This window comes from Vicia villosa, linkage group LG4 (assembly GCF_029867415.1).
Source record: "Vicia villosa cultivar HV-30 ecotype Madison, WI linkage group LG4, Vvil1.0, whole genome shotgun sequence".
NCBI lineage: Eukaryota > Viridiplantae > Streptophyta > Magnoliopsida > Fabales > Fabaceae > Vicia > Vicia villosa.
This window is the reverse complement of record NC_081183.1, coordinates 172656405-172678903: the sequence shown is the minus strand read 5'-3', so window position 1 is coordinate 172678903 and position 22499 is coordinate 172656405. Positions and strand designations below refer to the sequence as shown.

The window sequence follows — 22499 nt, the reverse complement described above, 5'->3', positions numbered from 1 at the left end:
AATTCCTACACTGCATGGAACCAAACCTCGTGTAGGAGATTGACAAAACTATGTATAAATCACCATATTGTATGCATCTATATTATGCACTGACAACCGAACTCAAAAACATCTTTTGCAATTGCTACTCATTAATGTTAAAGTAATTACATTCACTGGTATCATCACTAAAACAATGGAGTACCAATGTAAAAGAATAACAAATGTACTCCGATACAGACTTACAACTAACAATGGGCCCCCTCAATACAAGGGAAAACAAAAAACAAAATACAAAGCCTCAATGTCGAAGTTGAATTTGCTAATGTACACAAAATCTGTTGCTACAGCCTTAAACCCGCGGTGAACAATCTTCAGGTAATTTACATGCAGGGTGTGGTAGGATGTTAGTTCTTTCATAGCTTGTCAGATACATCAGCTGCTAATTCAATCTTCCATATATTAAAGAAAGCTCAGTCAACACTCTTGCAATTGCACAATTTTTACTCTGTTCTCAACTTGCATCATGTGAAAAAAAGATGCCACTTGCTTGAAATCCAGTCACAAGAAATAACCAGGACTACAAAACCTCTAACAAAATCTTGTTAACCTCCAAATTCTGGATGCCCCTCTCATCATATGGAAAGGGGGGAAATGTGGCGAGGCACATTCTTAAAATGCAGCAAGGCACATTCTTAAAGTCAAAGGAAACAGAAACACCCATAAAATTTTGTCAGTAGATCAAGTTGCTGATAAAGATTTAGAATCAACGGTTCTATTTGCGTGGCACATGCAATCTGGGCATGGAAAGCTATATATGGAGTCACTAGGCCTTTTGAGCTCAACTCCCTTGGAGTCACTGTGTGACCTCATGCTCAGCAATTGACGCTTGAGACTTCTCCATCTGTAAAGTAGTCAAATTAGAGTCAGATTCTTTCTACAAATAATAAGATAAATCTTACATGCATAATGCTAAAACAACAAGGATCATCATTTTATAACGAGGAGTGCTACAAATAGCATTCTTTTTATACGAGATATTTGGAAGTAAATTCCATTCCGTGCAATCAATGTCTATAATAATAATAATAGTTATATTATACCCGAGAAAACAATTGCCTGGGTATTTGCCTTCTAATTGTATTCATGTCTCAATTATCATCACAAAACTGAACTGAAAGAAATATATACTACAGCACAGACAATACATACCCAATATTGCTACTGTCAAAGAGTAATGCCAACTTCCGCTTATCAGGCTTGATTGTCTTAGAGTGTCCACCATACAAGTATCTCCGGTGGCCCAGTAGAAAATGAGGGAAGTTACCGCCCTGTGTTGTGACAAACACCTCGCTATGAAGACAAACTGTGTAGTCTATAGCAGCCATCCTGGAAGAATAATTCTAGAAGAAACTCAAGTTAAAATTACAGTACGCAATCTTTCAAGAGCATAATAAAGTGGGATAGAATACTAATATATACCTTAAATGGGGCAAGTTCCTCCTCAGATGCTAAAGTTTCCTTGGTGTGCAAATTAGGAAACATTTCCCTTAGAGGGGCCATTGTTATCTCGGCATTATATATTTTTCCAGATGCCAAATAGATGGAGGTGTTCTTTGTAAAACCCATTCCCCTAAGCATAAGGCCAACCTGAAGACATATATAAAAACATTGACCATCATATATATAAAGAAACTAATATAAAGTTATAATGTTTTCCGTTTAAAAAATGAGTAGCAGATAAAAAGTCTTGAAGCTCTTAGAATTTGGATTGAACCCATAAAACTAACTTGTAAGGTGATTCTTTAAGCCATGTCACATCCAAGTCTGATTGTCAACACTCAACAGATCTGAGATAAACCTAACTCAACTCAATAAAAACGACTTGTACAGTGAGAGATACCTCTTAGCCATAAGCATTTTTTTCAAATTATATCACACCCAATGTGGGACTCTCAACAAAAGCAAAACATCACTTTGCAGGAAACATTTGAACCTCTTAGCTATATTAACAAGTTATAAAAATTATTCCCTTTAATTGTATTCCTCTTTGTTAGAATATCGGAAAAATATCTCACCACATCAATATTCTTTCAAAAATATGTTAACACTACCAAGATTATCACTGTAGTTTCCATATTTCTTTACTCTCATTGTTTATTTCCTTATTTTATTGGGATCAAGAGTCTAGTATTAGCATAAACACTTAAGGAATGGTGTTTTCGTGTTGTGTATAATATCCATCAGTCATTTGCATCATATATAATTTTGTTAGTCTAGATACTCCTTTTCTTCCTTCCACGCCCAATAAAACAAAAACTAAACCAATAACCTCAACACACTTCGTACAGACCAAGATAACTGGAAATTTGAGAAGATAATACCTCTAATGGAGTGAGGGGACACTTCCCATTGATCCTGATTGCTCCAGGACGTATAACTCGTCCAGGTTTTGTAAATTTCCCTTTCCAACCTCTTTCTCTTGCTGCAACCATGTCGTCTCTCTCCTGTTTCCCACCATCAAAAACACAACAAGAGAAAGCAACCATATCCTGCACATGAGAAGCAAGTAGAAAGTGATTCAGCAAAGACCAACATGTAATGTCGTCTGTCCGCCTTCATGATTCAGAACAACATTCACATCTAATCAAACCAACCTCTTCAAAACGAAGATGAATGGAGACATATTTACCGCCATTCACTATGCTTTGCTTCCTCATTCTTGCAACCAAAGATTCACTCAGGGACAATATGGGACTGGAAAATCGTAAAGCCTCGTAATTTGCTAAGCATCTGAGACGCTGGACAGCAGGAGGAGCATCAAATGACAATCTATTTGCAAAAGGTGAAATCCGTATAACCCTGTGTGATTGAATAGGAAAATTTGTAAACAGCAAACACAATAGTTTTACTCTTGCCAAATTTAACCCATAAGAGATCACTAAACATTATAACATAAAAATTCATCTGAAAACTAATAGTCTGAATTTCACATACATTGACAAGACATGAATAGTACAATAACTAACTGATAAATTGGCTATCAATTGATATTACATTATTAACAAAGGCCCTTGTGTATTTCCAAATGTATACGGGCATAAGTTGTGCATCATAAAATAAACAAAGCCAATCATGTTCAGTGAAATTTTAAATTAGAATAAAATAATTGTATAATATCTCCTGCAAGACAAAAAAGCAAAAATAAGTGTTGAATTGATAAATATAAGTTAAACGATAATATCCCTCTATTCCATAGCTCTTGAGGTTGTTGAGGCACATAGATTAAAAAGGCATTTAAACTAAAAGTTTCACTATTTTATTATCTAATAGGTCATTAATATCTTTACAGTTTCTGAATTCTCTCTCCAAATAGGGATAGAGTTAAAAAAAAAATATTTAAATACACATTGGAATTTTTAAACATCAATAATTCTGAACTTAAAAAAATTAGAATGTAATAAAACATATAACTTGCAAACAAACACCAGACACCAGACTCTTGGTCCAAACTGTATAACCATTAGAGATCAATGACAATAAGCAATAGCTTCATAAAAGAAGATCGTAACTCACCGTTCTTCAAGTAACTTTGGGAGTACCACGTCTCTGTAATACTGAATGGATGACCATGCCTTGATCCTGAAATTGAAAACATTTGTCATGTTGCTGCCAAATCTTTCCATCATGTGCTCGGGAATCTTATCAACCACCCGTACATCATTTTTCAAGATATTGCCAAAATATTCTTCATCATAAATGTCGCTGAACTTGCTGAAATATTGAAACATTATGAAACAATTTAGTCTTTAACACCTTGACTATTATTGGAACATCTACCAATAAACTTGTCAGTCAATACAAAAAACTTGTCAGTCAATACAACAGCGTAATTTTATAAGAACCATAAAATTTATTAGTGCAGAGCACCCAATACCAGAAATGCAATAGTGGATCATGGAGTGACTGCTAAAGTAGATAGTGGGTGCAATGCCAACATATATTACTAGGCTTCTCTCTTACTGAAAAATCAAATTAAAAGATAGAAAAATAAACATACCTAGGATCCTTCCATATGCTGTGATAATGAAAATTTGGGATCACAAGAGTAGCATTAAGATAGCCAGCCACAGCAACAGCATTGCATATCTATAAGCACCACATTCATTAAATGAAAATGTTGAAAGTAATGCTAAATTTAGCCAACATATAACAAACAAAAAGACCAGACATATAAAGAACACTAACCGATGTCCTTTGCTGATTTAAGCCACCATTAGCCTCTACATAAATGTATCCATTTGATTCAGGAAGGCCTGTGGGATTCATAAGAAATTTACATTATTTAATAGAATACAGGAAATTGTCAGAAGTTCATACATAATTTCCCCCATATAACAGTAAGCAATATACTGCAATAAGATTAATGTCAGGTATTGCAAGAACAATCCAATTCATACGTTAACCAGATATTCAGTACATTCATTTCATCAAATATGATTTTGGTTTTCCATAGGCTCTATTGTCTGCTTTCATTGTATTCAAAATTCAATTATTTATTGGGATTTCATAACATCAATGACAGGGAATACTTTATATGTAAGGTTATTTTGGATACTCTCGACTTTGTTCCTTTGTTCATTTTGCTCTCTATGATACTCCCAGGGTCATTTCGTGCAACTTTTGCTTACAAAATATATACTCCTTCACTGAAAAGAGAAATGTTCCACCTTGATATATCCCTTTGAAAACCAAGGAGGGCCTCCTGTAAGATTAACTCTTTTATTAGTTCTCGTCTTTTCTTGCATTGATCTGCAACAACTTTATTTAATTTTGTTTACCATTTCGGGATAGCATTAGGTGGAGTTATTGGGCCTTTGTGCCCTTAGTTTATTGAGCCTTTTGCCATTCAAAACTGGGCCTTTTGTTTATGACTAGTTTTGCAGATATATGAAAAATTTTGAAACATAGTAAATAACTCTGAATTTCTTTCATTAAAAAAAATTTGAGTACATCTAGAAAAATCATCAATGAAAGTAAAAAAGTACTTAAGACCTACAACATAACTGACACGACTCGGATCCCACGCATCTTGATGAGTAAGATCAAAAGGGGAGTTAACCATCTATAAATATGTTAGATATAGGCATGTTAAGTCATCTAAAGACCGCATAATCACCCAATCATTATCTATCTCCTTTAAACTTTGTATAAAGCATTAAAGTTTAGCAATAAAGGCCTCGCATATCATAAAAGCATACCTTTACATACATTCCATCTAAAAATTTGACAATAAGCTACTATTCTTTTCAGAGTGGGTAATAAGAATTTCCATGATTAAATTGAAAATAAACCACACAATCACATCACATACAAACAAAAATCTAATATATTGCCCCTGAATTAGAGTATTAAGGTTAGTTGTTCAGGTTTTGTTCATAAACCTACTTGTAATGAATATTAGGTAGACTTCCTTAATTCTATTTACACGGAGAAATTTACTCAAAAAGAATATGAATAGGAAACAGTAAGCCCAATGAATGTACAGGTCAAGTATACAACTAAGTTGGTGAAGTTTTATTAAAAGTAACACTAAGATGTACTTATGCATTAGATATTACTACTCTTACAGGTCAAGTATACAACTACATTGGTGAAATCAAACAACTCAAATAAGCATAATGGGAAAAAAGAGAGCAAAATTTTTGATCATACTGTGTATCAACATTACTCAAATTATACCTTCTGAAGATTTGTGTACGCATGGTTTCCATTCACCACCTCTATATGGAATCTTCCATATTGTTGATATCTGAAAGGAATTTAATTGCTTTGGTCACTAGAAATATCCAATAAAAGGTATGAATAAATTGTTGATATCTGACAGAAGTATTGTTAAATTGAAGTAGAAAAAGACACATGGAAAATTCATATGTAGCAACTGATGATAAGCATCAAGAATCATGGTATGAATGATTTCAATGATGATCCCTAACATATGTATGCTAATTAAAATACAGCCCGTATTTTAGGCTCCAGTCCAAAACTTTTGAATTATACAACCAGAAACACTGCAATTATCTTTGTATTAGGTCTATTAGTTGACAGAGTTAGATTAATCCAGGAGTAGCTGTGACTGAGATAGTTAAAGAGGTAGGCTATGTTGTTCATCAATAAAAGGAAAAGTTGAGAGAAAGACTAGCTAGTCTTTTGGGAGAGACTTAGAACCCTACAAAAAAGAGGTGCAAACTCACGAAGACCTGAAGTGCATTATGATCTATAATATGGGAAACTTCTCCCTACTATTTCCAATAAAGTATGAAAGTTACCAAGCTTTTCCTACACACATATATATGAATTACATATTTACATCAATTTCATAGAATCTTATGATTCATGTTACAATGGCACGATGTACAATCTTTATTCCCATTTCCGACCTTGAGTAAAAGTTCAATTTTGACTATCTTGATTATGACTCGTGACAGATTCTAACAGTCCCTATTTATCACTAAAGGACTGAAGCTTGCTAACAGAACTGACATTTGACAACAGCAAGGTGCCAGATTTCACTAACTATACATAATTCACAGGATTTACAGTATACAGCCATGAGCCATGAACAGCTGTCAAGAAAATCTTCAATGCTTCTGCCAGTGATTTGTATTCTAGCAGCACCCAACTTCCTTACTAAACACCTAATCTTACATTTGATGTTCAATAAGTCTCAAATTCTCATTGTATTCGTATGATACTTAGCCTGACCTTTTCTACCGAAACTCTAGATGACAGATCTTAAGAGTTAGGACCTCCCTAGTAATCATAAAAATCAAAATAAAGAGCAAGATTCTATACATCAATGTGGTCAAAATCTTTAACCCCCCTTCTACATCTCCAAATAGCAGGTCAATCAATACACAAGCAAAGGTTTCTCAAATAACAAGCTCCTATAAGGCAATACCCTCATATTATCAATACCTAGTACGACAAGTGAGTGCATTATCACAAACAAGAGAGCAACTGAAATCATTTTTCTTCTACTATCACATGTTACTGTACAACACAGTACCAATAGATACTCATCAAACAATTTGACTAGCAAAATTCCATTAACTAGCCATCAGAACTCTAACCAAAAACCAGAGAATGACAAAAAGTAAATAATAGTAAAGCCATATATAATAAACATAGAAGTTGTACAGTGGATCATAGTAGAATTGTTAAATAGCAGCTACAGCATAGCATAACTTAAACAAACTGCTATTGTTCGGAAATTAAAACTAGACAGGATAAGATTAGAAACGACAAATTGCTATTGTTCCACAAATCACAATTTTCAACAAGTACAGCTCAAACATAAAATCAAGACTAGAACAACTGCATTAAGCATATATATTGAGATCCCAATCACAAGATCCTCAATATTCAAATTTCACCAGAAATCAAATAACATAACATCCAAGGAACCAACAATCTATTCATCCATCCTCTATTGTATCCATCTTAATAAAAGTCTTCCCCTAACAATACATCACAAATTTCACATTTCTATTTTCCGTGATTTATTCCTAATTAGAACCAAAAAGCACGAGATCTTCATTCTCCACCATGTAAATAAACAACAAACAAAATCCAGAAAAAAATAAAACTGAAAAGAAATTAAAAACGAACCGCATCGGCGGAAGAATTATCCGCATCCATTTCGTGTCGAAGCTTAGCATAGAGTTGAGGACTACGGTAGAGAGAACCAGGAGCAGGACGGTGCTTAATGATGGGAACAACATCGAACGAGAAGGTCCCGAAGTAGAGAAGCATCCCGGAGATATAGATGAGAGGCGCAAAGAGGAAAATGCCTTGACGACGGAGGAGAACCGAGAGGAAAAGCCAAGCGAGGCGTTGAGCGTAGGTTCGTGGAGCAGGTTGAGCCGGAGAGAAGCGGCCGGTTTTGGAACGGGTGTGACGGAGACGAGGTGAACGGAGAGGCGAGGCGGGAGGAGACGGCGATGAATGGCCACTGGACGGTAGCCGGTTGTAAGGGTGCATTGGATGATTGAATGTGACGGTGTCACATGATAGTTACGGTGTGTGTGCGGCGCGCGCTCTCTCTCTCCCTCTCTGACCCTTTTTTTCAGGAAAAAAAAGGAGAGAGCGAGAGAGGCACGGAAGGAACCAGAGAGAATATCAGGTTGCGTTTATTTAATTTATGATAGCAGGTAACGTTTTTAGAGAGAGAAAGAAGGCGTGCTGGAGAACAAAGAGAGGGACAGAGAGAGCGCACGTGCTGAGGGAGTGGGTGTAATTCTTCTTTTTTTCCTTACCGGAGTGGGGTTTGATTGATGATGGACAATCGTTTAATTTTTTTATTACTTTTGGTTTATTGGCTTAATTTTATAGGCCTAATATTAATAACATTTTTTGTCAATTGTGTTTTGACCAACTCACGAATTTGGTCCTTCATTTTTAAAACAGAATAAAGCAGATCCTAAACTTGACTAAAGTATATAAGAATGATCCTAACCCTATTTTTACTCCAAAAAAGTTGATGTGTCTAAATTTTAAGTGATGTGGCCAAATGTTTGATTATGTGGCATTGCATATCTGGAAATTTAAATTATTAATTCATTTAAATAATTGATGTAATTAATTTATTAATTCACAGGTATAATATCTACCCTAATCTCCTCAAATAGAATCAATCTTGCTAGTGTTCCTCTTCTGACCCTTCTTGTGCTCAGTCTTTCTTATTCATGCTCTGTGCGTATTCCTTCTTCCATCGAGGCTTACAATGGCAGCGAAAGGAAATCCAAAGTACTGTTTCAGGTATGTCTCATAAATTAGGTTAGTTATTTTGAAATTTAATTTTTGCCATAAAAGCCTTATAAATTAAGGTTTTTTTGTTGTGGTTGTGATATGCATAGGCCAAGTGAACCCCAGAAGTTGAAGTTATGTTTCAACCATGGGGGTAGATTTATATTCTTCCCTGTCAAATTGTATGTTGAGGGTCTAGTTTATGAGATGGATGAAGCATTTGACGTTGATTTTGCGAACTATAAAGACTTTAGAGCAAAAGTGCTGCATCTTGGGTATGCGAACTTCAAGTGTTTGTGGTACCAGCATCCAAAGCTATCATTTCAGAGTGAACTTAAGCCTCTAAACACTGATGGTGACGTTTTAGAGTTATTTGCAGATGCTAAAGTGTATAATGTAGTAGACATTTTTGTTGAACATGTAGTTGATATTCATGATATAGTTGAATTTGGTGATGACGGACCGTTGGGGGATGAGATTAGGAATGATGAAGTTGAAGGCAATTCAGATGTTGAAGAAGTTGTTATGGAGGAGGTTAAGGATGAAGGTGTCAAGGTTGATGTTGAGAATGAAAGGTTTAGGGATGAAGGTGTTAGGGTTAATGCTGAAAATGAATGGGTTAGGGATGAAGGTGTTAGGGTTGATGCTGAGAATGAAAGGGTTAGGAATGAAGGTGTTAGGGTTGATGCTGAGAATGAAGGGGTTAGGGATGAAGGTGTTAGGGTTGATGTTGAAGATGGTTATGTTAGTGAAGAAGATGAGAACTATGTTGCAAGTGATGAAGAAAGTGAGGATGACTCTTATATAGGTGTTGATGGAGCAGAATGAAATTGGACTAGTGAAATACTTGTTGGGGGTGGAACCATGAATGAAACACAAACTATTGATGAAGAGTTTGACCAAGATGAAAGTGACTTACACACTACATTCAAAGTTCTTGAAAATGATGAAGCTGTTAGGTTTGAGATTGGTATACAGTTTGCTTCAAAGGAAATAGTCATGGATGCTGTTAGGGATCATGTTATGGAAACAAAGACAAATTTATGGTTCTACAAAAATGATGTTATTAGGGTTGTTGTGACATGTCAAACAAATTATCCATATCATATGTTAGTTGCTAAAAGGAGTGCAAGTCAGTACTGGCAAATAACAAGTTTGACTAAGGATCATGAGTGTGTTAGATCAGTTGGGAATAAACAAGCTAAGACTAAGTGGCTAGCAAAGAAGTTTATACCTTTGATTAGGCACACCCCTCATATCAAACCTAGTGGATTGGTTGATGAGGCATTTCATAGGTGGAATGTTAAGCTCAACCATTTTCAAGCATATAGGGCAAAAAAGAGAGCATTAGAGTTAATAGAATGTGCTAGTAGTGAGCAATATGCACACTTAAGGAGCTATGCTAAAGAGTTGAGAAGGTCAAATCCTAATAGCACTGTCATAATCAAATGTGGGACATCTGAATTAGGTCCTGTCTTTGCAAGGATTTATATTTGCTTGGCAACTTGTAAGGCTGCTTTTGCTCACACTTGTAGACCATTAATTGGATTGGATGCTTGCTTTTTGAAAGGAGAACATGGAGAACAAGATTGAATTGATGAAGATAAGGAGAACATGGAGACCATATTTTGGTGTAATGACAAGTATCTAATGTTTTGGTGTAATGACAATTCTTCATATATTGCTGTTATGACAATTAAGTAATGTTTTGGTGTAATGTCAATCAAGTATTGCTGCTATGTAATGGAAATTATGTAATGACAATTAACCTTCTTTTTTCTGTTATGGTTTAAATTTTGAAGATTAACACGATTCATATTTGCAATCAACACATTACTAGGTGGCAATCAACATTTTAAAATTACATTAACATTCATTTGAAAACTACAGCATACATCATCAACATAATTCAACTTCTAAACAACTAATTCAGCTGCTACAACACTTAACAACTAATTGAACAACTTAATTCAGCTTCTAAACAACTAATTCACCACTTTTTCAACATGACAGTAGATATCAATCCCATAATGACCACTACAACTAAAACAACTACTCTTTGGCATAACTTTAGCTTCTTTTTCAAATCCTCATCTTGTTTCATCTTCAAATTGTCCTTCTTCTTATCTTCACAAATTCTCTTCCTTAGTGACAATATCACTTCCTTTGCACGAATCGGCATTTCTTCATGGTACCAGTTCAAGAAGTTACATCCCTTTCGTCCCTGCAACTGAAATCACAAACAGATTTAAGATTTTCAATTTCTGGTGTTTGTTCTTCATACCAGAAATTCATACATTTATATAGAAACTGGTGTTTACCTTGTATAACCCACGGCCATTAAACCTCCACCCAGGATTCTCCTTCGTCCACGAGGTAGTGAGCGGCGAATCAAGGTCACAGAAGCAGCGGATGTGTCTTCTTCGTGACACACAATTGTTACTGAACACAGCATATGATTCAGACATGTTGAGAAGCGAAGAAGATTGAGAGAACTGATGAAGTTTGATAGAAGTGAAGAGGGGATCATTGGTGGGAGAAGTTTGGAAGATTGGGATTTGGGATTAATGCAAAGAAGTCACTTAAAATTGATTTTTTGTTTTAATTTTTTTTCTTTATTTTCTGAAATGTTAAATCAAATATTATTAAATACAATATTCAGTTTTTAATGACGTGTAAATGCCTAGTCAACACCTTAATTTGGACACATCAGCTTTTTTGGAGTGGAAATGGGGTTAGGACCAGTTTTAGATACTTTAGTCAAGTTTAGAGACTGCTTTGTTCTGTTTTAAAAATGAAGGACCAGATTCGTGACTTGGTCAAAACACGAGGACCAAAAGTGTTATTAAGCCAATTTTATATTATATGTGTCCATGGGTGTGGATCTACCCACTAACCCGTAAATTATCCGAACTCGTTCATTTACGGGTATATCTAATTCAACCCGCAACAACTCATATAGTTTTGGTTCGGATATCGAGTTTGAGTTTTACGACCAGCGGACCCGTTGACCCAATCCTTTTATGTGACATTAGTAACTTCTTCTTTTTTATTATTATTTTAAATAAAAATATAAAACATTATCTCAATACTAACCATAATTTTTTCAAAAAAACTTTATTCTTCACCAATAATACTACTAGATCAATGAGTTTACGTAATTCTAAGACTAAATATCGTTTTTTTTTGTATCATTTCCAACTTACGTATTTTATTAAAATAATGTGTCTTGTGGAATTTTATACTATTATACAGTGTTATGTCATGTTGATGAGTGTTATTAGATATTTGATGTGCTTCATCCATTTTGTGTCTTAGAAATGAGTATAAATGTATAGAATTCTGTTACAATATTTTTAAATTGAAAAAAATTATTATTTTTTAATTTGAAACACAACCCATGAACTCAACTCATAAATGAATGGGTCGGTTCGGGTTCGTTTTGATAATGAAATTGCGGGTTGGACGGCGAACTCAACCCATTAAAGTTTAAACGGGTTGGGTAACGGGTTAGACTAAACTCGGTCCAACCCAACTCATGTACACCTCTATATTTACTATGGTCTTTAATATAAGAGAAAATTTATGTTTAGATTCATTCAGTGGTTAATATATCTAATACATATATAAAAAAAATACATTAACCATTCTATCTACTTAATATAAATGTAAAGAAGTCATGATGGCAACCCTAGCCACATGTCTTCTTGGTAATAATCCTCGCCACATGTCAATTGATAATAATTCTAAATAAAACCCTAATTATACAAACTATATATATTAAAATAAATAATAATAATATAATACTAAACTAAACCATCATTATTATTAATAATAATAATAATAATAAAATATATAATATCTAACTAATAAAAATATTAAAATAATAATAAGTAGATAATTGTCATTTAATAATAATTTTAAATACGAATCCTAATTATACAAACTCTATAATAATAAATAACAATATAATACTAAACTAAATCATCACTATTAATAATAATAATAATAATAATAATAATAATAATAATAATAATAATAATAATAATAATAAAAATAATAAAACCTACTTAATAAAAATGTAAAGAAGTCATGATGGCAACCTTAGCCACATGTCTTCTTGGTAATAATCCTCGCCACATGTCAATTGATAATAATTCTAAATAAAACCCTAATTATACAAACTATATATATATTAAAATAAATAATAATAATAATATAATACTAAACTAAACCATCATTATTAATAATAATAATAATAATAATAATAATAATAAAAAATATATATAATATCTAACTAATAAAAATATTAAAATAATAATAAATAGATAATTGTCATTTGATAATAATTTTAAATACGAATCCTAATTATACAAACTCTATAATAATAAATAACAATATAATACTAAACTAAATCATCACTATTATTATTAATAATAATAATAAAAATAATAATAATAATAATAATAAAAATAATAATAAAAATAATTAATATCTAACTAATAAAAATATTAAAATAATAATAATAATAATAATAACAATAATATAATATAATAACTAACTACCACAATTAATAATAATAATAATAATAATAATAATAATAATAATAAAATAATATATTCAACCAACACTATTATATCTTATTATCCTAATTCTCATTTTTTTTATACAAAAACAATTTTTAATTATCAAATAATAATAATAATAAATATAATAATAATATTAATAATTATAATATAATTATTATAATTATTAATATTATTATTATCATATAGAATGAGTTTATTATAATATTTGAGAATATTTAAATTTTAAGAAGTAATAAAAAAAGATCGATGTAATATAAATAATATGGGAATTAGATTAAATTTTATAAGTAAGTTTGTATCTTAAAAATTTAATGAATGAATATTAATATATAAAATAACATTTGTTTGATTGTCATTAAAATTTCTATTAATAATAAGTAAGAAATATAAATTCAAAATTTCTAATACTCACCGATTATAAGTTTATGATTAGAATTGATAGATAATTATTTGGAGTTTTTGGAGCTTTTAGAAATGTTTCATATTTTATTATAATATTGTATCATATTTTTTTAATTAATTTCATGTATTAATATAAACTCTAATATTTATTATATTTATTTTTATCGAATGTATGTCGGAGGTTGTTTTTAACTCTTGGATGTGACTTCATTTTTATTGTAGTTACAAAACGTTATAGTTTTTAATGACTGTTTTTAATTACTAAAATTATGGTCACACTTTCTAATCAGATTTATTATCCTATTAATAGGTAAAATCACATATATAAATACATAATTTGTTGTATGGATTTTGTAGAGTTATTGTACACAATTTGATTTGATTGTAGGTCTTCATATTTGGCTTGCCTCCTAACATCTCATATATGATACGTATATACTTTTTAATTTTATATTACTCAGCAGTCCAAGATTAGGTGTTGGTTGGGGTCTTCTTCAACAATCAAATATTTGATTAATAAATATCACGAAGTCTAAATTACTAATTTGTATCAAGAAGTGTCCAACTAATCTTTTACTTTTGCTCTCTAAAGTATTAGGGGTTAACACCTCTAAAGTTATTTGTGTTTAATTTTCTCTTTGAGCAGGTATCTATGAATGTTAATTATATTGATTTTCACAGTAACTTATAATTTGTAAAATTTTACAAAAAGTTATTATTATTACTATTATTATTATTATTATTATTATTATTATTATTATTATTATTATTATTATTATTATTATTATTATTATTATTATTATTATTATTATTATATTATTGGTTGACGTGTTCTTTGGAGCCCTCTCTCACGCCACAACTCTATATGTTTCTCTCTTATAATTTTTCTCTCTCATTCTTATCACTTTATTTTTAGTTGAGTTTATCTCCCTTCACACATCCATATAAAATGAGATGATGAATTATATTAATTTTTCTTATTAACAACATTATTATTATTATTATTATTATTATTATTATTATTATTATTATTATTATTATTGTTTAAAAGAAAGTATCAATCAATTTATTTACAATAATTAAATATCACACATCTGAATTAAAGGTCACATTCTTTTTATTTTATATTATTGATTTATTTAATAATCATTCTTATCGTTTTGGTTTCCACAATGACATAAAACTATTTTTAAAATTCCTTATAAAGAAAATTAAAAAATACATATCTTAATATGTATTTTACAAAATTAAGATTAAAAAATATGCCAATTTTTTTTGTTTATTTTATTTTGGATTAAATTATTGGAACAATGTTTAGAAACAAATTGAATAGTACAAAAATTAAACATTGCCATAAAAATAAATTTTATTTGCAAGAAAATTAAATATACGTATGATACTTTTTAAGTCGTATGTAAAAAATAAAAGGACTTACAAATAAATGGTTTAAAATATGTTTATGATAGTTTTTTTCTTTTCTTTTGTCATTATTTTCTTTTTTGGGTATGGTAATTTTTTACCATTAATAAATCGAAGGTTGGCCACTATTAGCCGAATTACTGGAAATTTAAGGTCAATTCTAATTATTATTTTATTATTATATGAAGGTTTGATAATTTTACGTATTTGTTAGGTTCCTTAAATTATACAAGTATACATTAATATACATTTATATGTATTATGAATTTCTTGATTAATTAAAAATAATATACACAAATGATAAAATTATTCACGTAAATATGATATATATTTCAAAATTAAAGAATATAACTAAAATAATAAAGTAAAATTATAATATAAATTAATAAAGATATTTATATTATAAAACATTTTTTATATTAAATATAATTTTAAAATACATTCAATTATAAGATTATATATAATTATATTTGCAAAAATATATTTTTTAAAATAATATTTGAGGCAATGATTATAATCAAACCAATGCAACGCGCGGATTTTTATATAATTCACATTTAAACAATTAATCTTGAGGGTGACAATGTATCAATCATTAAAGATCCAAAATTTCCATACTTGAAAACTAAAGAATCTGAATGATTCAATGTCTTTTTAATTTATTGTGTTTACGTTTTTTTAATATATGTAATAATAACGCCCAAATATGATAGATTTGTCCATCACATCACTTTTATTAATTAATAATAAAAATTAGCATGAATTTTTCTTTATTTTAATTTATTTCCAATCATACACTTATAAAATTTTCTTTATTTCAATTTATCACCAATGATAAAATAAAATTAATCACAATTATTTGGATTTTCTTTATAAATTAATCAAATAGAAACTCAGATAAAATCTTTTAGGTTTTTAAAATGTAAATAATTTAAATAATAATAATAATGGGAAATATTGACACAATCATAGTACGAGTAATGTTATAGAGAAATATTGACATGTCTTTAGGTTTGTGTAATGTAACACAGTTAATTATAAAAAATGGGAAAATACGCGGCTGAAGCAAAGGTTATTTTGGGAAGCAATATTGGTAAAAAAAATTATATCGCAAGTTTATCATTGACACCTTCTGATAAAAGAATCCCTTTCAAATTCTAACTGCACCAATTTCCTTTAGTTGTTTTATTTGCAATGACTATCAATAAAAGTAAGGGCAGTCACTCAAACATATTGGAGTATATCTACCACAACCAATGTTCGCTCATGGACAACTATATATTGTCTATCAATGGTTACTTTAAAAAAAATTGAAGATATTGGGGACTAATGATGAATGTGAAGATATAGATACAACATCAAATGTAGTTTAAAAAAAATATTTAATAATATTATTTAGTTACTTAATTTTTATTTCTTCAAATTTATACATTTTAAATTATCATAAAATTTTATTTTTTAATTTATTAACTTTCACATTAAATAATTAAAAGTATAATTGCATATATAGACTATATGACCTACAAAATAATTTTATATGCAAATAACAAATAAATATCAATTATTGTAAAAAATTATTTCTAATATACCCGTGCGAAGCACGGGTCGGTAATCTAGTCAATCTAAAAAGTGAACTTTCTCTTATAATAAAGACCAGAAGAAATATTATATTATTATATTATTTATTAACTATATACTTAAGAGATTCTTTAATTAAGACAAAAACTAAATAATTTTAAAATTTGGTTTAATTTTATATTATATATTATTAATTAAGAGATTCTCTAATCTTGCGGTCCTTAATCGTTGGAAATTTCTCTTAATGAAATTTGGTTTGGAGTCTAAATCTTGGGTAAGAGAATGTTGCTTTGGAGTCAAAATCTTGGGCCTCAAGATCTCGATCCTACTTCAATACGAGATCTCTTTTTTCTTTGAACTTCTTTGTAAGCTATCTAGCTAGGGGTGCAGTTACGGTGCATAGATAAAAATCTATGCACCGTGCATAGAGTATTATTGACCATTGGATCATTAGATCAAATTATAATTATTACTCAATACTCAATACTCACTACTCAATAATCAATACTCAATACTCAGTACTCAATACTCAATACTCAATATTGGATTAAAAATATGATTCAATGGCTTAGATTGACTTATGCATGGTGCATAAGGAAAATCCTTATGCATATTAGCCAATGCCTCTAGTTAGATACCATTTGAAATAAAAATTCCAACAAAATTAAATTTATGACATTTTCAGCATATTACCAATTTCTCATTATTTTTCTAATTATTTGGTTTACCTATCTTTGATGTCTCACACACGTTCTATTTAATCATTTTTAGAAGTTCACACCAAAAAGTCATTCTAGAACTATTGTGTTATGTGCATTATTTGTGCTTTGTGACATGAAAATGGCCTAAAGGTCAAGTTTTCAACTTAAGCATTTTGGATAAAACTTGAAGTGCATAACATGGTACATCTCATTTTCTTTCCATCATCACTTATGTCAATCATCACAAAATCTGCGTCCTTCTTGAGAAAAGCGTCGCATCTTTGGCAGTTGAGAGAAGAAGGGGTGCCACAAATTTGTATGTTGAGAGAGGAAGAGGCATCACGACTCTATTTGATGAGAGAAAGCTTGTGTCGTCGATGAGAGAGAAAAGAGGTACGAACTTGAAAATGTAAGAGAAGTTTTCTTTTAGATTAAGCTAGCACTCAAATCGAAATAACTAAATTGCACTTACTTTTTAACTGAATTACATAAAAACCGATATTTGAAAATAATATATAAGGCGTAGGTGTAATACTAATAGTGAGTGTCAAGATACCAAATCTGATTAAAAAATGAGTATCAATAGCTGTATTTATTTTGTCTAAAATTGTTCACTTATAAATTAGTCAAGTATATACACCACCAAAATAAAATGCATCATACAATATATTTAGACACTAACCAAAATCAAATTCTCTTGAAAAGAAAAACTGAAGTATCCATAGAAACAAACAATATACATTAAGATAAAAATTATAATGCATACTGTTTTATAATTGAGCAACAATAATAAGTTAATAACAGCAATATTTTTTCTGACAAATCCCTTCCTCTAATAAATTTTACTAACAATGAACATCCAAGTTTCCAACAACAACTTAATAAGGTAAAATAAATTGGGCAAACTAATCTGATTTAAGCCCAGCTACAATACAATATAAACATGATCTATAAGGATAATGAACTACTTTATAATAATAACCATTGCTGATTACAATGTAAATCCGGCGAATTATGTAGATGATGCTATTCATACTCTGCACAGAATGGATGCTTCCATATTTTGATCAGAGTATGCAAATCTACTCAAGAAGCTTATTGCAGGTGCCTACACCAACAGCAGCAGCAAGATGCCATGCAGCATGAAGGTATGGAGTTTTAGGGAATAAATCATCGGCTATAAAAAGTATACCGCCCATTAATGATGACATTTTGTGCACTGTGTGAGCCATTCTCAAGTCGGGATCTTTCAATGCCCTTTTAGCAAATGCTACCTGAATAAACAACATTTAGACAAGAATAACATGATTATAAAATGTTTAGTATAAACGTATGCTTGTGCATATTTGTCGGGTTCTTGTTTCTGCAACTATTACTCCCTCAATGGAGCAGCATGATTATCTATTAAAGCAAAAGACACTAAATTGCCATTTGTAAATATTTGAATTTTCAAGCGATTTACCTCCATCATCCCAGTATGAATAACTGAAACCATTAATGGATTAACGGGAAGAAAGGCTGCAGATGCCGCCATCAGCAACTTTGGGTTCTCGTTTCTGAGGGCCCTTGACAGACACTGCAGTATGATTTTATAGAAAAGACGGTATCAAAGTGATTTACTCGCAGTCTAAAATAGTAACATTTTAGGCAATAAAGAAAATAAAAAACTTGTAATGTAGGGAACATTTCATATTACGTTATTGGAGGGGACGGAGTTGCAATCAGAAGAAAACGCAGGCAGGCCAAAGTTCAATATGTTTACTTAACCGGAAAATAAAGGACTACGAAATAACTTCCTGACCAGTCAACTATATGAATTGCAAAATCAATTATATGAATTGCAAAATTTAAATATGAAAGATGAAAGGTGGGATACAAAACCATTGAGTTTATGTAAAAACTAACAAGGCATCTTCTGCTTAGAACAATTCAAGACAGAAAAAACCTAAAGTCTCATGGTTCTCCTAACAAAGCCGGATAGATTGGTTGCACCGACACAAACAATAACAACAACCAAGCCTTATCCCACTAAGTGGAGTCGGCTACATAAATCAACTTTCGTCATAATGTTCTATCCATCGATACATTTTACAAAAACATGGATTATACTCGAAGTTTAGAATATAACAGATATATGAGATTCTGCATATCATTGAATAAGCCTTTAGTTATTTACGACTATCTATGAATATGCTACTTACAACAGTTGTTGTAGCTATCATTGTGTAATCAACCCATCTCATAAATTTCCTCAATTTTCCTCTTGAGCAATGGTACATACTTGAGGCCACTCCAACTCCAATTAACGAATTGGCATACATTTTAGAACTGAAATTCTTCCTACATTGCAAAAATTCTCATAAGACAACTACGGCGTCTTTCTAGCCAAAGGAATTCAAGATGCTCGGAGAAAAATATTACCTGGGAGCAGTCATTCCAAGAGCTATAAAAGGAATCGAAGTGAGCACATTAGCAATTGTTTCAGCAACATGCTGATCACCTGATAAGTGGACATAACAGTATATCACGATTAGATTATTCGAAGTAAAACAAGAGCAACATTAACGGAAAGAAATTTTCTTAACGTTACCATGACAACTAATACTGCAGTGGATAGGTCTCAAGCATGCTGGTCTTTGTTGCCATGCCCGTCTACACAACATATTCGAAGTCAGTTAGCATACACAATTTCATAAATTTACAATCGCAAAAAATAACAATAAATTAAAAGTTATACGCCGTTTTGACGAATATATAAATTTCACTCACTGCATTATCATCAACTGATTTTCTCTGGTAGTTGAAGTACCACCAGATGATGGATGAAGATCCCGACTTTGATTAGTTTCCGTCAGAGAAAACGGTGAATGAGGCACCACTTGGACTCCATGGACACCTTCAAGGGCTCTACTGTGACTCATGGCAATTCAATTTGTGTTGTGTGCCAGCAATTTCTTGCTGGCACAAACACTTGGTTGGAGAGTGCTGTAGAGTATAATACCCAATAATTCTGATAAAAATAGAATACCTTAATTAATTCATAACAAAATCTAAAGCATGTATGTAGTTTTAAGTTCTAACCGTATAAAAATTAGCATAATCACAAGTAACTGCAAGAAAACAATAATCAAATCATAATGCACCTAAATACCACACATATGCTATCCAATTAATGTACCAACTACCAAGCTTAATCTTCAGCATAATCAAATCAGAATAAACAATGATAAAAATCTGAAGTGACGCAAAATTAAAAATATGATTCTAATTCGTTGGAGTGTGTAGAGAGAGAACCTGATGGAGAATTAATTAATGTTGAGAAGTATTCGTAGTGGTAAAATGCAAGGAGAAATTACGAAGAAGCGGTTTTTGAATGAAAATTTTTAGAATAAAAAAACAAAAAAGGGGAAAAGGGAATAGAATAAGAGAGGGGAAGATGCTTTGTTAAGTCGAGAATCTTCCTGTATAGAAAGACGCATATTCGGGTTTTTTGGGATGACTCATATTTGACGCACCAATCATTAACAGCTATGGGACTAGCAATTCTTTATTTTTTCTTCTTCTTCTAAGTACTACAACAAGGGTCAATTACTTACACCAAGTGAATCACCGTTTCTGTGATAAGATTGTAAATTTTGGTTGTGTTTAGATATTTTAAAAGTGGAAAATGGAACTGATATTTTTTTGTTGGGGGTACTTGCGGTTAAAGGTGACAATTGGATATTCATACAAAATATATTCTTACACTCTTTCTTACATCAAATACATACACTATATATATAATTCATGGTAAATATAGTGTTTTTTTATTAAAATAATATTATTTTTAAAAATTGTTTACTTTTTAAAAAAAAAGAATTTTAAAATTTACTTTTATAACACAAATATAAAGTTGCGTCATTAACCAACTTCACAACTATATTAACCACAAAAGTGTACGTCATTAACCACTTATTTTTACTTATAATTTATTAATCACTTTCACTACTACATTAACTAATAAAATACATATTATTAACTATATTCTGACACTAAATTATAAATGTATTAACAACTTTTAGACTTCATTAACCTACTTTATTTTATTATTTAATTATTTATTTTATGTTTGAGAACTCATTAACCAAATTATGAACAATATTAACCAACTTTATACATAATATTAACCAAAATTGATTTACTACGTAAGATTTAATATTTGATATCAGAACACTCGATAATTGAACTATAAAGTATATTAACCAATTTATAACACTCAATTAATCAACTTTACTTTATAACTTATAACTATTTTTTATGTCAGAATATATATCTACCAAACTCTAAACTATATTAACCAAAGTTTTGATATTTCATTAACCAACGTAATTTTAAAATAAAAATAAATAAAAAAGTTAAAATAAAAAAATATATTGTTCACGTATTAGTGAACAGTGTATTGGGTGTAACCTACATGTCTATGAATTGGTGTAAAGATATCATTTATCAATATAAAATCCATCAAATTTTATTAACCAAAATGTTCATTCATTTAATCTAATAAATCTATTTATCAAAAGAATATACTCTGGAATCTAATATCTATTTACTCCCTCCGTGTCTCACGATAGACGTCTTCTTTGAATTTTTCACACTTTTTAAGATAGTAATTAATTATGTTGATTTCAATGATAAAATAAATGATATTTACTAAAATAACCTTATTAATATTAGATAGTTGATTAGTTAAATGGATCAAAACACAATAAATAAGAGTAATTGAAATTTGTTTAACGTTTTTCTATCTTTGTTGTCGTTTCAGCTTTACATACCAAGCTAATGGCACAATCAATTGAAGATGTTAGGGATACAAGCAACTTCAAAGATTCGTAGAAGATTGTTGTGAGGTGTAAACATTTGTAGTCTGTCACAAGTGCCTCTAATAAAGAGCATTTGAAAATGGTTTTGATTGATGCAAAGGTATGATGACATCTCATGGTGAATAATTCTTATATTTAGTTGATTATTGCATTCCTATTGTGTT

At 30.6% G+C, this 22499-nt stretch overlaps 3 protein-coding genes across 3 annotated transcripts; all 3 read right to left on the bottom strand.

Annotated features, from left to right (window-relative positions):
• Window positions 1-102: 102 nt before the first annotated feature.
• Window positions 103-8241, bottom strand: LOC131595966 (protein ESMERALDA 1-like). The gene is made up of 10 exons (XM_058868507.1): window positions 7651-8241; window positions 5722-5791; window positions 4228-4295; window positions 4040-4128; window positions 3556-3753; window positions 2637-2841; window positions 2364-2531; window positions 1462-1629; window positions 1192-1382; window positions 103-883 (listed from the first exon to the last, which is right to left on the bottom strand). Exons 1-10 carry the CDS (start codon window positions 8020-8022, stop codon window positions 721-723), a joined length of 1692 nt encoding a protein of 563 aa, XP_058724490.1. The 5' UTR covers window positions 8023-8241; the 3' UTR covers window positions 103-720.
• A 2536-nt stretch (window positions 8242-10777) lies between these two features.
• Window positions 10778-11255, bottom strand: LOC131598329 (uncharacterized). The gene is made up of 2 exons (XM_058870944.1): window positions 11109-11255; window positions 10778-11011 (listed from the first exon to the last, which is right to left on the bottom strand). The coding sequence occupies exons 1-2, from the start codon at window positions 11253-11255 to the stop codon at window positions 10778-10780; spliced, it is 381 nt and encodes a 126-aa protein (XP_058726927.1).
• A 7023-nt stretch (window positions 11256-18278) lies between these two features.
• On the bottom strand, window positions 18279-21024 carry LOC131600316 (uncharacterized). The gene is made up of 7 exons (XM_058872499.1): window positions 20771-21024; window positions 20246-20486; window positions 20067-20128; window positions 19898-19976; window positions 19678-19816; window positions 18939-19052; window positions 18279-18750 (listed from the first exon to the last, which is right to left on the bottom strand). Exons 2-7 carry the CDS (start codon window positions 20395-20397, stop codon window positions 18559-18561), a joined length of 738 nt encoding a protein of 245 aa, XP_058728482.1. The 5' UTR covers window positions 20398-20486; window positions 20771-21024; the 3' UTR covers window positions 18279-18558.
• Window positions 21025-22499: the final 1475 nt, after the last annotated feature.

Bases quoted from the DNA above. Each gene is read 5' to 3' on its own strand.
- LOC131595966 (XM_058868507.1), bottom strand. From the start codon at position 8,022: ATGCACCCTTACAACCGGCTACCGTCCAGTGGCCATTCATCGCCGTCT. The intron at 4,296-5,721 runs GTATAATTTGAG...TGAATCCCACAG, and splicing joins CGTACACAAATCTTCAGAAG to GCCTTCCTGAATCAAATGGA. The intron at 1,383-1,461 runs GTATATATTAGT...AGTTTCTTCTAG, and splicing joins AGGAACTTGCCCCATTTAAG to AATTATTCTTCCAGGATGGC.
- LOC131598329 (XM_058870944.1), bottom strand. From the start codon at position 11,255: ATGTCTGAATCATATGCTGTGTTCAGTAACAATTGTGTGTCACGAAGA. The intron at 11,012-11,108 runs GTAAACACCAGT...TTTCAGTTGCAG, and splicing joins ATGGCCGTGGGTTATACAAG to GGACGAAAGGGATGTAACTT.
- LOC131600316 (XM_058872499.1), bottom strand. From the start codon at position 20,397: ATGAGTCACAGTAGAGCCCTTGAAGGTGTCCATGGAGTCCAAGTGGTG. The intron at 20,129-20,245 runs GTGAGTGAAATT...TATGTTGTGTAG, and splicing joins AATCAGTTGATGATAATGCA to ACGGGCATGGCAACAAAGAC. The intron at 19,817-19,897 runs GTAATATTTTTC...TTTGCAATGTAG, and splicing joins CTTGGAATGACTGCTCCCAG to GAAGAATTTCAGTTCTAAAA.